The 17,400-nt window shown below is 43.1% G+C and overlaps 2 protein-coding genes across 4 annotated transcripts in view; one reads left to right on the top strand and one right to left on the bottom strand.

Moving 5' to 3' along the window:
* Window positions 1–1,305: 1,305 nt before the first annotated feature.
* GPR68 (G protein-coupled receptor 68) lies at window positions 1,306–2,538 on the top strand. Its single transcript, XM_073350699.2, has one exon. It carries the CDS (start codon window positions 1,411–1,413, stop codon window positions 2,506–2,508), a length of 1,098 nt encoding a protein of 365 aa, XP_073206800.1. The 5' UTR covers window positions 1,306–1,410; the 3' UTR covers window positions 2,509–2,538.
* A 6,060-nt stretch (window positions 2,539–8,598) lies between these two features.
* Window positions 8,599–17,400, bottom strand: part of DGLUCY (D-glutamate cyclase) — a 104,290-nt gene continuing 95,488 nt past the window's right edge. For all 3 annotated transcript variants that reach the window (XM_073349432.2, XM_073349431.2, XM_073349433.2), the window contains exon 13: window positions 8,599–9,216. In XM_073349432.2, the coding sequence (XP_073205533.2) occupies window positions 9,076–9,216 (141 nt within the window). In that variant the 3' untranslated portion in view covers window positions 8,599–9,075. The remainder of the gene's footprint in view (window positions 9,217–17,400) is intronic.

The raw sequence follows: 17,400 nt of genomic DNA, 5'->3' as shown, positions 1-17,400 counted from the left end.
TATTAATTTGAGCTTTAGGAAAAATACACCATATAAAAAGGGTTATATTCACAAGGGCCTTCACCTCTGAACATCTACATTGAAGCCTACTTTTACTGTGGTTGAACACACCTGTGAACAATCATGTTAGATGACCAAATGCTGACTATGATTTAATGGTTGGTGGAGATCAGGATTTAATCAGTTAGCTACCTGATGCTGAGTGCAATTTACTGTGGTCTGCACTGACTGCTAAACTGTAGTCAGCTCTTCACAACCATGTTCAAACACTGTAAAACTGTGTCGTGTAGACAAGGCTTGTAGGGCTAGAGCTCTGGATTATAAAAGTGTTCCTTAGCAGAACATATTTATACCCACGTACAGTGGTGATGTACAAAGTGAAACTTGCAGCAGACTGTTGTTTTTTTTTTGAGGATCCATTGTAATTAAGCAGATCTGCAATGGAATATCTTGCAGGGCAGAGACAATGGATACGCTATTATTAGAGATTTTTAAAGGTTTCTGGAAATCTTTCCCTGCAAGTCTTTCGATAGGGAAAAGCAGCTTTGGAACTGTCTGTGCAGGAGAGACTGCTTGAAAAGTGCAATTTCCTTGCAGGAATTGCAGAGTCAGTACATTTTGTTCAGGAAATTAAATTGCCATAGCTGCAGTGCCCTATAAGGAAGTTTGAATAGGACTCTATTCACTACTCTGCCTCAGGAAGCATGTTATCCTGAGCAACTAACTTAATATGTCTGTGCCTCATCTGTAAAATGGAGATATTTCCTTATCTGATAGCACGGTTGTGAGGTTAAACCCTGGATTTGTGCTGGAAATGGCCCACCTTGATTATCATACACATTGTAAGGAGAGTGATCACTTTAGATAAGCTATTACCAGCATCAGAGTGGGGTGGGGGGAGATAAAGCCTTTTGAAGTGATAAACACCCATTTTTTCATGGTCTGTGTGTATAAAAAATCCTCACTGCATTTTCCACTTTATGCATCTGATGAAGTGAGCGGTAGCTCACGAAAGCTTATGCTCAGATAAATTGGTTAGTCTCTAAGGTGCCACAAGTACTCCTTTTCTTTTTGCGAATACAGACTAACATGGCTGCTACTCTGAAATATATTCATGTATTTAGAATTCCGAAATTATGAGATTTCTGTGGCAGGTCTTGTGTTAGAGAACTTGAGACAGCTCAGGGCTAGGACAATTAAGTTTATTGAAAATGATACTATTTTTCAGTGATATTTCTCATAAGAACTTTCATATGTTTTACTTTCAGGTCGCTAGGATCCTAAGGCAGACAGCCACCTCAGTAGGAAGACAGAGTGGAAGAAATGAGTAACTTCTGAAACGGGATGAAATTAAAATTTACATCTCCCTCTTTGGGACTCTGATGATAGATGTATGGTCACTGCTAGAAGATGCAGGATTTTCTACAGAATGCGACTGAGAATAATTCTACTGACTGCATCATTAATCACAGCATACACCAGACTTTATCCCCCACTATATACATATTTGTCTTTGTAGTAGGTCTCCCAGCTAACTGCCTCTCGCTGTACTATGGATACCTACAGATCAGGGCCAAAAATGAACTGGGGATCTATCTGTGCAATTTGACTATAGCAGACCTGTTCTACATCTTCTCTTTGCCCTTCTGGCTCCAGTACGTTTTGCAGCATGACAACTGGACCTATGACACAGATCTGTGCAAAATCTGTGGCATACTCCTGTATGAGAATATCTACATCAGTGTGGGCTTCCTCTGCTGCATCTCCATTGACCGCTATCTAGCAGTGGTACATCCTTTTCGTTTCTATCAGTTTCGAACAATAAAGGCTGCTGTGGTGGTGAGCATCATAATCTGGGGCAAGGAAATTCTGATGAGCTGGTTTTTCTTTAAGAAAGCTGAAATTAGTAAGGATGCAGAGAGTCATACAATATGCTTTGAACATTATCCCATCAAAAATTGGGAGCACAACATCAATTATTATCGCTTCTTTGCTGGCTTCCTTTTCCCCTTCTTCCTACTGCTCTTTTCTTACTGTGGCATTTTACGAGTTGTCTGCAAGAGCCATGGCACTCAAAAGAAGACAAAAATCCAAATTAAACGTCTGGTTTCAAGCACAGTTGTCATTTTCTTGGTTTGCTTTGGACCATACCACATCCTGTTGATAATTCGCAGCTTGTTTGAGAAAAACTGCATGTTTGCAGGGAAAATCTTTAACATTTATCACTTTTCTCTCTTGTTGACTAGTTTTAACTGTGTTGCTGACCCAGTATTGTACTGCTTTTCCAGTGAGAGCACCTACCAGAATTTTGTCAAAATGAGAGACTCCAGTTTAACATGCTTAAGATGTTTAAAGACTAAAACCAAGGTATCCTACCAGCTGAAAACTCCAGAAATCCTCAGAAAAAGCAGCAGTGTACTAGCGGATGAAGAGCCAGAGTTATTAAACAAACTACATACTGTTAATGAAATGAAAGACTTTTCCATCGCCAGTATAGACAGACTTTAGCACCCATTAGAAAGGGAGACTGATCTAAAGTTTCCAGGTCTAAGTTTGGGCTTCAGTCTTTGGTTTATAAACGTATTGCAACTGCTTTACATTCTAAAGAGCTTAATAACTCATCAGTACTGTAAGCAGGGCTGAGCTGATACTCTTTCCACAGGGGAAATTCCTTAGTTCCCTTGAAGAAAAGGAGTACTTGTGGCACCTTAGAGACTAACCAATTTATTTGAGCATAAGCTTTCGTGAGCTACAGCTCACTTAGAATCATAGAATCATAGAATATCAGGGTTGGAAGGGACCCCAGAAGGTCATCTAGTCCAACCCCCTGCTCGAAGCAGGACCAATTCCCAGTTAAATCATCCCAGCCAGGGCTTTGTCAAGCCTGACCTTAAAAACCTCTAAGGAAGGAGATTCTACCACCTCCCTAGGTAACGCATTCCAGTGTTTCACCACCCTCTTAGTGAAAAAGTTTTTCCTAATATCCAATCTAAACCTCCCCCACTGCACTTCATCGGATGCATTCAGTGGAAAATACAGTAAGGAGATTTAATGTTGGTGTAAAGGGCTTCTACATCCATAGTGGCTAGGATGGTGTTTTCAGGAAGATCACCAATGGATTGTAGTTTCCTCAGGAAGTCAGTGGTGTCTCGAAGATAGCTGGGAGTGCTGGTAGCGTAAGGCCTGAGGAGGGAGTCTACATAGCCAGACAATGTAGAAGCCCTCTACACCAAATTCCACACAAAGATGGACTACAAGCCGTCAGGAACAGTATCCCCGATAATGTCACGGCAAACCTGGTGGCTGAACCTTGTGACTTTGTCCTCACCCATAACTATTTCACATTTGGGGACAATGTATACCTTCAAATCAGTGGCACTGCTATGGGTACCTGCATGGCCCCACAGTATGCCAACGTTTTTATGGCTGACTTAGAACAATGCTTCCTCCGTTCTCGTCCCCTAATGCCCCTACTCTACTTGTGCTATATTGATGATATCTTCATCATCTGGACCCATGGAAAAGAAGCCCTTGAGGAATTCCACCATGATTTCAACAATTTCCATCCCACCATCAACATCAGCCTGGACCAGTCTACACAAGAGATCCACTTCCTGGACGCGACGGTGCTAATAAGCGATGGTCACATAAACACCACCCTATACTGGAAACCTACTAACTGCTATTCCTACCTACATGCCTCCAGCTTTCACCCAGACCACACCACACGATCCATCATCTACAGCTAAGCTCTACGATAAAACTGCATTTGCTCCAGCCCCTCAGACAGAGACAAACACCTACAAGATCTCTATCAAGCATTCTTACAACTACAATACCCACCTGCTGAAATGAAGAAACAAATTGACAGAGCCAGAAGTCACCTACTACAGGACAGGCCCAACAAAGAAAATAACAGAACACCACTAGCCATCACCTTCAGCCCCCAACTAAAACCTCTCCAACGCATCATCAAGGATCTACAACCTATCCTGAAGGATGACCCATCACTCTCACAAATCTTGGGAGACAGGCCAGTCCTTGCCTACAGACAGCCCCCCAACCTGAAGCAAGTACTCACCAGCAACCACACACCAGAACCACTAACCCAGGAACCTATCCTTGCAGCAAAGCCCGTTGCCAACTGTGTCCACATATCTATTCAGGGGACACCATCATAGGACCTAATCACATCAGCCACACTATCAGAGGCTCGTTCACCTGCACATCTACCAATGTGATATATGCCATCCTGGTACATGATGGCATATATCAATGCCCCTCTGCCATGTACATTGGTCAAACTGGACAGTCTCTACGTAAAAGAATAAATGGACACAAATCAGATGTCAAGAATTATAACATTCATAAACCAGTTGGAGAACACTTCAATCTCTCTGGTCACTCGATTACAGACCTAAAAGTCGCAATATTACAACAAAAAGACTTCAAAAACAGACTCCAATGAGAGACTGCTGAATTGGAAAACTGGACACAATTAACTTAGGCTTGAATAGAGACTGGGAATGGATGGGTCATTACACAAACTAAAACTATTTCCCCATGTTTATTCCCCCCCCCCAACTGTTCCTCAGACGTTCCTGTTAACTGCTGGAAATGGCCCACCTTGATTATCACCACAAAAGGTCCCCCGTCCCCCCGCTCTCCTGCTGGCAATAGCTCATCTTAAGTGATCACTCTCCTTACAGTGTGTATGATAACACCCATTTTTTCATGTTCTGTGTGTATATAAATCTCCTCACTGTATTTTTCACTGAATGCATCCGATGAAGTGAGCTGTAGCTCACGAAAGCTTATGCTCAAATAAATTGGTTAGTCTCTAAGGTGCCACAAGTACTCCTTTTCTTTTTGTGAATACAGACTAACACGGCTGCTACTCTGAAACCTATCTTTAGTTCCCTTGAGTAACCTGGGCCTTGACATAGGGCAGGGAAAATATACGCTAGGTCAGTTTAGCTTAGATCACGTGTATATATTACTGGCTCAGTATAGCGCTAGTCATGGGGAAGCTGCTTTTCTGATGACTGGACTGGCTGAAATAAGATAATGTTAGTGGTGTGAATTTGCCATAATGGTCTTTAATTGCTGATTGTTTGTCCATGTATTGACTTTATGAAAAAGCTGTCAAACTCTGTGATCACCTTGCTGAAAAGGTGGAGGATGGAACAAATTATGTAAAATGAAGTGATAAACATTTCCCAAAAGAAAATGTTTTGTGTATGTGTATGATTTCTGTAACTTTGTCCCAGTTATCCTGAAGCCATGCAACAACCAGTGAGCAGGGAATGCAAAGACACAGCCAAACTAAAAAAGCAAAACCAACCAACAAAATCATGAGGGATATATTAGAAGAGAATTCACGATGAAGCACTTTTCCATAACTGATAGTTAATGTCTGTTGGGTCTTGAGCCACTGCTCTTTGGGCTTGATCCAGTGCCAATGATTGCCACTGACTTCAGTGGACACTCAATCTGGAACTTAGTGGGCAATGAATTTATTCCATGGACTTCAAAGGAAGCATTAGTTTGGGGTCATGGATAGAGTTGACACCACATGCCAGTGCACTGATTCACAGTATTTGATGATACACATTCATTTAAATCGATACTCCGCTAACCAGTTTAAAATTTGGATTGTCGTGTTTTTCCATCTTTCTGTGTTTTGTGCAGCACAGAGCATAAAGGCACTTAAATTATAATAAACTGTAGAGCAGACAGCGTGTTGAACAGGATGAGTTTAACTTCTGTGTCCCCCAACAATTTTTTTTTTAATTCTATGGTTTGATTTGTTACAAAGGGACCCACTTTTCCTGGAATACAGTGTCAAAATGCACTGCATGTAAAGTGATCCATAATGGCCTTTGATTTACACAGAGGGAACAGCAAAAACATAGGGAGTTACTATTATACAATGAAATGTATTGGCAATAAAAGAATGGAGAGTCGCATATGTATAGGCTCCCACAACTCTTCCTGCCAACATCTTGTTTCTTATACATCTTGCTTCGCTAGTCAATACTGCCTCACCTTTACTTCATCTCCTTTTTGAAGTCTAATTTTTGTGCCTTCTTGCCTTCTGCCCCTCACACCCTAAAATTCCCCCTGCACTGCTGCTGCTCCTGGCATCCACCTTCTGCTTTCAAAGCTCTCCTTAAAACACACTAATTCTGTGCAACCCACAGACAACGCACAGCAATGTAAATACCCAATATATTTAAAAAGACATTCAAAGGCAGACCTTTTGCATCTTGTGTTGACTGTATGCTTAACAAATAATACATACTGAATGCTGCACTGAAAGTCACTGTGAAGGTATACACTAGAAATAATTAGGGAATGCATTTAATAAATAATGCATTGATTATATTTTCTTCCTATATTGATTTGGTCTATCTTTTGGGTTTGGCCCAAAGAGTCCATTTGTGAGACTTCAGAGCATTCTCTCTTCCCTCCTTGTGCCAAAAGAACTCATATCCCCACTCCCAAAAGAGGATTAGGTCTGTTTACATTAACACTCAGATTGTTTAGTTCATTTAAATTTCTTTATGCTGAGAGCTCCCATGATGCTGGGTTGACTTCCTTATACATGTACTTCTCTTGATCAGTTGTTACTTCCTTCCAAACCTTTCCCAGTCCGTTCTTCCCTTTTGGTGCCCTCTAGGTCACATGGCAGCAGTTCCAAATTGCACTAAAGCAAAGCTAGAATGTTGTTGGGAATGCAGCCTGCACAACCACATCTTTAACTATTCATTCTCCCTGATCTAAGATGGTGTAAGGCACACACCAGTTTTGGATTAAGACGATTGAAGGCATTTGTTGCCTTGTTTATGTTTAGCTACTTTATAGTTTCCCTTGTCAATTAAAATATGGAGCTGAAATGCAGAGTATGGCATCTTACATGCAACTGTCATCTACCAGAATATGGCTAATCTGAGTTGGTACAGGCGTGGGGCCAAATTTTATTATCAGTGTAAAAGCAGATTGAAACCTGTGCAACTGAGTCACAATTTGGCCCTTAGAACTTTAAAATTTCATCTGTCCTACAGAAAGGGAGGTGTTGATGGTTTTCTTTTTCTAAACATGAACTCAGTGTTGCTTAATGAAATTCATCTTGCCAGACAGGTGCAATTTTAATCCCACGACTATACCAGGAGTTTTATCATCACAGATAGTCACTGTGACTGCCTTTTACTCTGCATATAACATCATACGCCACATTGCAGTTGTCAGGAAAATGCTATTCATCACTTCTGGATTAAAGTCTTGTTAATGAAAAAGCACTGGGATTTTTATTATTTAGAGAAAAACAATAAAGTGTTAAACTTAATATTTCCCAGTAATAGCTATCTGACATATCCTGTATTTGGACGGAAGATGCGAGGGGATAAAGACCTACTAATTCAAACATTCTTGACTAAATTTAATGTTGTAAAATAGATTTGTTACAGCTGCTAATTGGTGGTTATAGAGTTAAGTAAATGCAGTCTATTAGTGGACTGTGTGTGGGTGCAGATGTGTGTGTGTGTGTGAGAGAGAGACACACACACACAAACCAGGCCTCTCTCTTACTAAAGGGAAATTTCTGCACAATGTCAGTTTCATTATTTCCCCATGCTTTACATAGGAGTCATGCAATGCTACTATTATTTCATTAGTTCTGGTAAAGTTTCCCTTGTTTATCCACGATCAAAGGAATACACAGTCAGAGGGGTTGCAGGAACTGTAGATCAGCGGTCTCAAACTTTTTTTCCCACGGACTACCTGAAAATTGCTGAGGGGCTCGGCCGACTTTCCAAATGTTGTTAATGATCTTTCCAAATGTTGTTTTTACCATTAGCTAACTATTGTAAAACATTTTATACATATTAAAAAAACCTTAATAATAATGTTTTTGTGTTCTACAAATAAAGGCACACAACTCATATTTTAATATCAGTAGTCTTACCTTTCTAATGCGATGGATGTGCCCTCTCTCCCCTGCCATGGCAGCCCCTGAGCTGGGGCTGGGAAGGAGGGGGGACTCTGCCCCGCCACAGCAGCCACAGAGCTGAGGCTGGGAAGGAGGGCCATCTCTCCCTGCCAGCCGCAGCCCTGGAGTTGGGGAAAGTCACCTCTTTCTCTGGCTGCTGCAGCCCTGCACATCCCAAATTCACCCCACCCCTTCTTCTCACCCCAATGCCCCCTCCCACCTACCCCATATTCCCCCCAAGTCCACCACCTCACCTCACATCTCCAGGATCCAGGCACCTAATTAGTGGAGCCCTGCCTGCGCGGCTCCACTAATTGGATGGGTGGCCTTTCATTCTCTTGTGTGCAGCCACCCAGGCACGCACCTTAGAGGGAACTATCCGCAGACTACCTGAATGGAGCTTGTGGACCACTGGTGGTCTGCGGACCACAGTTTGAGAACTTCTGGTGTAGATGATATATTTAGGACTTTCACTGCCATAAAGACTCTTTTTTTTTAACCTGCATCTTTATTGGAGCTGCTTTCCATACTGTCTTTTAAAAACCAAGTTGCTACAAGCACTACTTCCTGTTGCAGCTGTGTGAATTAGTAACAGAGGAAAAGGCAAGGGTGATAACACTTCTGCATTTAATGGCAACAGACTTTTGATTTTTTTTCATGAAACATAGTCATCTTTTACTATATAAGGCCATAGATTGTATGAGTGAGTTGTCATAACTCAGAGTTTTATACTTATCAAACAGGAAAGATGGGCTTGTGGTGAAGGCACGAGTCTGGGACTCTTGAGAGCTGGATTCAGGTCTGTGTCAGACCTCTTGTGTGATCTTGATGAAATAATTTAATCTCTCCCTCTCTCCTGTCTTCATCTGCCAAACAGGGCTAACGAAACTTTCCTATTTCACAGCAATGTTAGAAGGATAATCATTAATGATTGTAAGATGCTCAGATACTAGTGATGGAGGCCATATAAGTACCTACATATATAGAACAAGCCTTTTCTGGTCTTCCATACCTTGTTGTTAGATTGCGGGTGGAGAGATAAGCTAATAGAAACTTTAGAGTTTAGAAATGGTTAGGAAAAGTCATTATAGTATCTGCTCCAGCAGTTTTTCAATCATAAGTGAGTGTATGTTGTAGAAGGGCAGTCCATCCACTTCCATTTCGAGATTGGCAGTTACTCCACTACGGACGCCATGATGTATAAGTGTTCTCAGCAACTTTTCTTCCTAAAAAAAGGTATAATTAATATATTATTAATGTACCTAATAAGGCAAAGAAATATTCCTCAAAATCTTTCAATTAAACATTAGAAGACTGTGACCATATCTTCCTAAGAATTTATTTTGGCTAGCAGTATCAAAAACATTCCCATTCTAAGGGGACCAAAGGGTACCTTTGGTAGCAGGAAATGCAAGTGCTAAGGAATTAACAAAAGCCAGTATTCATAGATACCCTTTAATTACTGAGCAATGTTAATGGTACCAAACCAAAAGCACATTAGTTTCCATTCCGAAATTTCAATCCACTGTGTTGAGATTCTGGCGCTAGCTTCATGTTAGTAAATTTCACAAAGTAGAACCAAATATATATTCACACAAAGCATCTTAAAGACTATCTGGTTCCCCCAGAAAATAATGGCTTAAAGCAGCCTGGACATGACTTGTCCTTTTAGGGCTAATCCTAACTGACTGCTTTTAAGGGCTAGGGTTGGCTCTGTGTGTGTGTGGGGTCTCCCCATAAGTAGCATACATTCACCTGTGGAAGGGCTTCTGCTACCCTTTGGGATTCTCACCCCTAACTAACATATTTCCTGATATATACAACCATCAGAAACAGACAGACTTTAAAGAAAAGGAACAGGGGAAAAGAGAACAGATGGGGAGAAAGAGAAATAGAAAATACTGGGATAATCTGTGCAACCTATATCCAACTTTGCACAATGATCAGCACGCTCAGCTTCTACTGATTTCAGTGAGAATTGCGGGTGCTTAGCACCACACCTGATTGGATCCTAATGCAATGAGAGGAGAAACAGGAAGGAAAGAAAAGAAACATTTTCAGTAATTGTAGTTTGCTTGATACAAGAATTCATAAACTAAAAATATCAAGTATTCCCTTTCATAAAATGTACACTATTTGTATGGAAATGTTTCAAACCCTACTGATTACAACAGTTTTACTACAGTGTTTGGATATATAAATGAAGTATACTGTAGCATTATTATATGTATGTTTAATGTACTTTTGTGTGTGATTACATCTGAAATTTTTCTGGAAGCATTAGAATAGTCTCCCACAGCCAATTAACAATCAAAAATTCATTATCTGGTACCGTTTTTTTTAACTGTACCCCATAATGATTGCTATCTTTCTTAAATTTCCTGATCCATGTGATATACTTCACAGCCAAAGCAGTCTTAAATAAATCACAGCTTTTACAGTAAAGAACCAGAAAATGCCTAGTTACATTATGTCAAACTGTACACAGCAATCAATCAATGAACTTATAGAAAGCATCTGGCTTCATCTTTTGCAAAAGTGCCGATTTTCATAAGACAGTGACGTGATTCTGATCATAACTGTACTTTAACATCTAAATATATTGTGACAGGGTCAGGCCAGATGGCTACAGGAGAGTGATAGAAGGCAGATATATTAGCCCTAGGTTAAGTAGATCCCTTTTCCCTGAGTAAGGCAACAGGGAAGGGTCCAGAACAATCAGGAACTTTCTGGAAACAATTAAGGGAGACAGGCTGATTAGAACACCTGCAGCCAATCAAGAAGCTGCCAGAATCAATTAAGACAGGCAGGCTAATCAGGGCACCTGGGTTTAAAAAGAAGCTCACTTCAGTTTGTGGTGTGCGTGCGAGGAGCTGGGAGCAAGAGGCACAAGAAGCTGAGAGTGAGAAGGCTTACTACTGGAAGACTGAGAAGTACAAGCATTATCAGACATTGGGAGGAAGGTCCTCTGGTGAGAATAAAGAAGGTGTTGGGAGAAGACCATGGGGAAGTAGTCCAGGGAGTTGTAGCTGTCACGCAGCTGTTGCAGGAGCCACTGTAGACAGCTGGAATCTACAGGGCCCTGGGCTGGAACCGGAGTAGAGGGCGGGCCTGGGTTCCCTCCATTCCCCCAACTCCCTACTTGATACCAGAGGAGTTGATCTGGACTGTGGGTTCCACCAGAGGGGAAGGTCTCTGGCCTGTTCCCTGATCCACTAGGTGGATCAGCAGAGACTGCAGGGATTGTTCTTCTTCCTTTTCCCCATGCTAGCCAGTGAGGAGGCTAACTGAATGAATGGCAGATTTGAGCCACGAAAGTGGCCAAACTGAGGGCTGCCGTGAACCTCTGAGCGCAGGACCCACCAAGGCAGAGGAGGAACTTTGTCACAATATCAAGTGCAGAATCCGGTTGTAAATTTAAGTATGAGCCCTTTCCCCATGCAAAAAGTGTTGCTGAACACAAAACGATGTAAACTAAATTTCTCCTCTTGATTCATGAGGGAGAAACAAACTAGATGAATTTATTCTCATCTTGTAGCTATAATTCTTTTACCTTTAGCAAGTACATTTTACTTGCTAAAGATCTCTGGCCTGACTACACTGAAAAAACTTCTCCTGTTTAATATGATGTGATTGTCTTTGATAAACTATATTCTACTGTCAGACATGTTACAGTGTGTGTGTTTGTAATGGGCAAACACAATGTGTAACACCTTTCCTTAGCTGTGGAGTTCTTTGCAATTCACTCTCAAACCAATGTTTACAAAAGTACTTTAAACTGAGCGCAAAAATTAGGGCAACAAGAGATTCAAATTTAATAGAAGAAATAGCAAGTCATACAGTAGAAATGCACTAATTTGCACTAGTAATGGGGAAAACCCATTTGTGAATTAACAAGCAAATAAATAATAGCAAAACAAGGATAGTACATCTTTATATATTGTTCATTTATGCAGACAACTATAGTTCAGCTTGAATTTGTGATAGTACATAATGTATGAGTGAATGATGTGTCATATATTTTGTAATACTAATAATGAAATTTTAGCAATACCGCAACTCCCAAAAGAAATGGTTCTTTGAGATGTAGATCTACTGGAAGACGAAACTTACTCTAGCGGTGGTTCTTCAAGATGTGATACAGACACGTATTCCACTTAGATGCATGAGCACACGGCATGTTAGAGCTGGAGATTTTGCCTGACAATACCTGTAGAAGGGTGGCACCTCATGGCTGTGGCACCTCCCCTGGCTATATGAGACAGCGCCACCCTGCTGAGTTCCTTTGTTCTGAATGCCCCTGAGAGAAGACTCCGATGCAAAGGAGATGGAGGGTAGGCTGTGGAATACACATCTGCATACCATCTTGAAGAACCACAGTTACAGTAAGTAACTGTTTCTTCTTCTTCAAGTAGATGTAAAAGTGTATTCCCTTTAGGTGACTCACAAGCAGTACCCCGTCCAGGAGAGGCGTGCTAAGAGTCTATCGAAAGAGGGATCACAGGACTGTTCTTCTTAAAGCTTGCATCCACCTTGGAAGATGCGGTAACAGCATAATGGTCTGTAAACATGTGTATGAATGACCATGTGGCAAATATCAAATATGGAAAAGTCACTGAGGAACACTATCACCATTGCTTGCACTCTCATCCAATGAGCCCATATCAGCTGAGGAGGTGCAGTTCAAGCTATCTAATGCACAATCTTGATACAGGATGCTATCCATCTGGAGATGGTCTGTGAAGAGACTGCTTGCCCCTTTGCGCAGTCTGCATATGACATGAACAGGTGAGGCAAAGCATGAAACACTTCAGTCCTAACCAAATAAAAGGCTAGACACTGTTTGACATCCAAAGTATGGAGGTACTATTCCTCTGGGGATGAATGTAGCTTAGGAAAAAATACAGGTAAATGCACCGCTTGGTTCAAATGAAACTGAGACCCCACTTTGGATAAAAACTTTGGGTGTGGTCGTAAAGTTACCTTGTCTTTGAAGAACTGTGTGTAAGGAGGCCCATCCATCAAGGCCTGCAACTCATGCACCCTCCTTGTAGATGTAATGGCTATGAGGAATGTGGTTTTCTGAGACAAAAGGGGCAGTAGACAGGAAACAAGGGGCTCGAATAGAGGGTCCATTAGAGCCACCAGAACTGTGTTTAGGTCCCACAAGGGGACTGGCTCTTGGACGAGAGGATGTAAACGGAGAAGTCCTTTTTAGAAATCTTGTCATCAAGGCATTGGAAAAGATTGAGTTTCTGTGAACATGAAAGATTGCTGCCAGATGCACTCAGTGAACTGACTGCGAGGCCCAATTTCTGTAGATGTAGTAGGTATTCCAAGGTATCCTGGATAGAAGATTACATCAGTTGGATCCCGGAGGCCAGAGACCACATGGAAGACCTCTTATATACGGGGGGGAGGGATAGCTCAGTGGTTTGAGCTTTGTCCTGCTAAACCCAGGGTTGTGAGTTCAATCCTTGAGGGGGCCATTTAGGGATCTGGGGCAAAAATTGGGGATTGGTCCTGCTTTGAGCAGGGGGTTGGACTAGATGACCTCCTGAGGTCCCTTCCAACCCTGATATTCTATGATTCTATGATTCCACTTTGTTAAGTAGGTCATCCTAGTAGAGGACTTCCTTCACAACATGGGGAGTAGATGGCCAGCCCTCTGTGGAGAAAGAGGTGGTTAGGGACTATTTAGAAAAGCTGGACGTGCACAAGTCCATGGGGCCGGACGAGTTGCATCCGAGAGTGCTAAAGGAATTGGCGGCTGTGATTGCAGAGCCATTGGCCATTATCTTTGAAAACTCATGGTAATCGGGGGAAGTCCCGGATGATTGGAAAAAGGCTAATGTAGTGCCCATCTTTAAAAAAGGGAAGAAGGAGGATCCTGGGAACTACAGGCCAGTCAGCCTCACCTCAGTCCCCGGAAAAATCATGGAGCAGGTCCTCAAGGAATCAATCCTGAAGCACTTACATGAGAGGAAAGTGATCAGGAACAGTCAGCATGGATTCACTAAGGGAAGGTCATGCCTGACTAATCTAATTGCCTTCTATGATGAGATTACTGGTTCTGTGGATGAAGGGAAAACAGTGGATGTATTGTTTCTTGACTTCAGCAAAGCTTTTGACACGGTCTCCCACAGTATTCTTATCAGCAAGTTAAAGAAGTATGGGCTGGATGAATGCACTATAAGGTGGGTAGAAAGTTGGTTAGATTGTCGGGCTCAACGGGTAGTGATCAATGGCTCCATGTCTAGTTGGCAGCTGGTGTCAAGTGGAGTGCCCCAGGGGTCAGTCCTGGGGCCGGTTTTGTTCAATATCTTCATAAATGATCGGGAGGATGGTATGGATTGCACTCAGCAAATTTGCGGATGATACTAAACTGGGAGGAGTGGTAGATACGCTGGAGGGGAGGGATAGGATACAGAGGGACCTAGACAAATTGGAGGATTGGGCCAAAAGAAATCTGATGAGGTTCAATAAGGATAAGTGCAGGGTCCTGCACTTAGGACGGAAGAACCCAGTGCACAGCTACAGACTAGGGACTGAATGGCTAGGCAGCAGTTCTGCGGAAAAGGACCTAGGGGTGACAGTGGATGAGAAGCTGGATATGAGTCAACAGTGTGCCCTTGTTGCCAAGAAGGCCAATGGCATTTTGGGATGTATAAGTAGGGGCATAGCCAGAAGATCGAGGGACGTGATCGTTCCCCTCTATTCGACATTGGTGAGGCCTCATCTGGAGTACTGTGTCCAGTTTTGGGCCCCACACTACAAGAAGGACGTGGATAAATTGGAGAGAGTCCAGCGAAGGGCAACAAAAATGATTAGGGGTCTGGAACACATGACTTTTGAGGAGAGGCTGAGGGAACTGGGATTGTTTAGTCTGCAGAAGAGAAGAACGAGGGGGGATTTGATAGCTGCTTTCAACTACCTGAGAGGTGGTTCCAGAGAGGATGGTTCTAGACTATTCTCAGTGATAGAAGAGGACAAGACATGGAGTAATGGTCTCAAGTTGCAGTGGGGGAGGTTTAGGTTGGATATTAGGAAAAACTTTTTCACTAGGAGGGTGGTGAAACACTGGAATGCGTTACCTAGGGAGGTGGTAGAGCCTCCTTCCTTAGGAGTTTTTAAGGTCAGGCTTGACAAAGCCCTGGCCGGGATGATTTAATTGGGGATTGGTCCTGCTTTGAGCAGGGGGTTGGACTAGATGACCTCCTGAGGTCCCTTCCAACCCTGATATTCTATGATTCTATGATTCTAATGAGTAGTACTTGCTGGACACTGAGCACTGCTCTTTCTCTTCATTAAACCATGCAGCAGCCTTGCTGTAAGGTGTAGGGAGGTAAGTGCAGGATGGAGAGTGATGCCATGTTTCTGAGTGAGCAGGTTGCGATGAGGAAGAAGTGGTATGGGAGGCTGAACCAACGTTACAATAAGGTCCAAGAACCAGTACTGCCTTAGCTGCGCTGGAGCAGTGAGGGCGAGCTTGGCCTGATCCACCTTGAGCTTGAGGATGACCTGAGGAATGATCGGGATAGGGGAGAAAGTATACAGAAGAGTCGACTGCCAGCTACAGTGGAAGACATCAGAGAGGGAGCTCAGGTTGAGACACCCCCACCAAGACTACAATAGGTGACACTTCCTGTTTTTGCTCATTGCAGAGAGGTCAACCATGGGAATGCCCCCGGTTGCAACGACGACCTGGGAGGACCCTCGCCTTCAGGGACCACTTGTGACTCAGGTAGAAAACCCCACTGAGATGGTCTATGAGAAAATTCTGCATGCCAGGCAAGTGGACAGCTATCAGAGTGATGTCCTCTTAAATGCAGAATTGCCCAGGTTGATCATATCTAGGCACAGTAACCTGGAGTGTGCTCCCCCTTGTTTGTTCACACAGTACATTGCGGTGGTATTGTCGGTGAGAATGTGAACCATGCACTGTGGATTGCCCAAAGCTCCAGCACGCTGCTATTGAGTGAGGCTTCCTGTTCCAATCGCAGACACTGTACCCTCAGTGAGTTCAGATGTGCTCCCCAACCCTGAAGGGAAGCATCGTAACTACTGACTTATTTGGAGAGAGCCGAGCGAATGAGATGCCCTGCCATACATTGTGTGGGCATGTCTGCCACTGTAAGGAGTGCAGAACTAGTCGGGGAAGGTGAACCAATCTGTCCAGAGAATGCAGGGCAGGGTGGTAGACCATCTACCACATGTAAAAGTACAGCCTCGCAAATTCGACTACATGTGTGCAAGCGGATATGTGGCCAACAGGCTCAGACACACCTGGACTGTTGTGGAGGGCTGAGAACGTAGACTAAAGCAGAGATGTTGAATTGCATGGACGTGATCAGTCAGCAGGAACACCCTTAATATTATGGAATCTAACAGGGCCCCAATGAACTCAATTTTTTGATGGGAGCCAACGTTGACTTTATGGTGTTTAAAATGAGACCCAGACAGTTGAGCAAACACAACATGGTGTTGATGTAGGCAACAACTTCCTCTCTGGAGCTGCTTCTTAGTAGCCAGTCATCAAGGTATGGGAAGATGTGGATTCCCTTCCTCCTGAGATATGGCATAACCATGGCCATGCACCTGGTGAAAACTCAGGGGACAGAAGAGAGGCCAAATGGGAAAACCATATACTAAAAGTGGTGTTCTTCTACAACGAAATGGAGAAACTTTCTGTGGCTTGGTAGAATTGCCACATGAAAGTAGGTCCAGAGCAGCAAACCAGTCGTTCTGAGATAGCATGGGGAGGATAGTCAATAGAGTAAACATTTGGAACCTCATGTATTTGATAAACTTGTTGATACCATAAAGATTGAGGTTGGGTCTTATTCCACCCTTGGCTTTGGGTATCAGGAAGTACTGGAAGTAGAAGCCTGATATGCTGGCAGAATGTCCTCCACCTCTCCCAACGCTAGCTAGAGCTGACCTGCTCAATGAGCAGTGTCTCATGAGAGGGGTCCCTGAAGAGGGTTGGAGAGGGGAGAGGAGGTGTAGAGAGCAACTGGATGGCATAACCCGATCTGACAGTGTCTAGGACCCTGTTGTCAGAAGTAATTGATCCCCAAACATTGTTAAAGTGGTCCAGCCTGTCCCCAAAGGAGTAGGGGGAAGCAGAAGGTGGAGCAATGACTGGAACACTCATTGGACCAAGGAGTCAAAATGAGCACATAGAAGGTACAGGGGGAAGACACATGGGCTGGCCAAACCCCAAGCTCGACTGATTCCTCTTGTGGGAACGATCCCTTTTTCTTGGGTAGTCCTGCTGTTTCAGGGGGAAGAAATGCACAAAGGAGTGCTGCAGGCAGTACTACTGCTGCTGACCACCACAGTGGTGCCTCTGTGTCAACAATGTGTACCTCAAGATAGCTCTGGAGTCCTTAAAGGAGCGCTAGTGT

This window comes from Lepidochelys kempii, chromosome 6 (assembly GCF_965140285.1).
Source record: "Lepidochelys kempii isolate rLepKem1 chromosome 6, rLepKem1.hap1, whole genome shotgun sequence".
In the NCBI taxonomy this organism is placed as follows: domain Eukaryota; kingdom Metazoa; phylum Chordata; order Testudines; family Cheloniidae; genus Lepidochelys; species Lepidochelys kempii.
The sequence above is the reverse complement of the archived record's forward strand: the minus strand, read 5'-3'. Positions and strand labels throughout refer to the sequence as shown.

Coding starts and splice junctions, on each gene's coding strand:
- GPR68 (XM_073350699.2), top strand. CDS start 1,411: ATGCAGGATTTTCTACAGAATGCGACTGAGAATAATTCTACTGACTGC.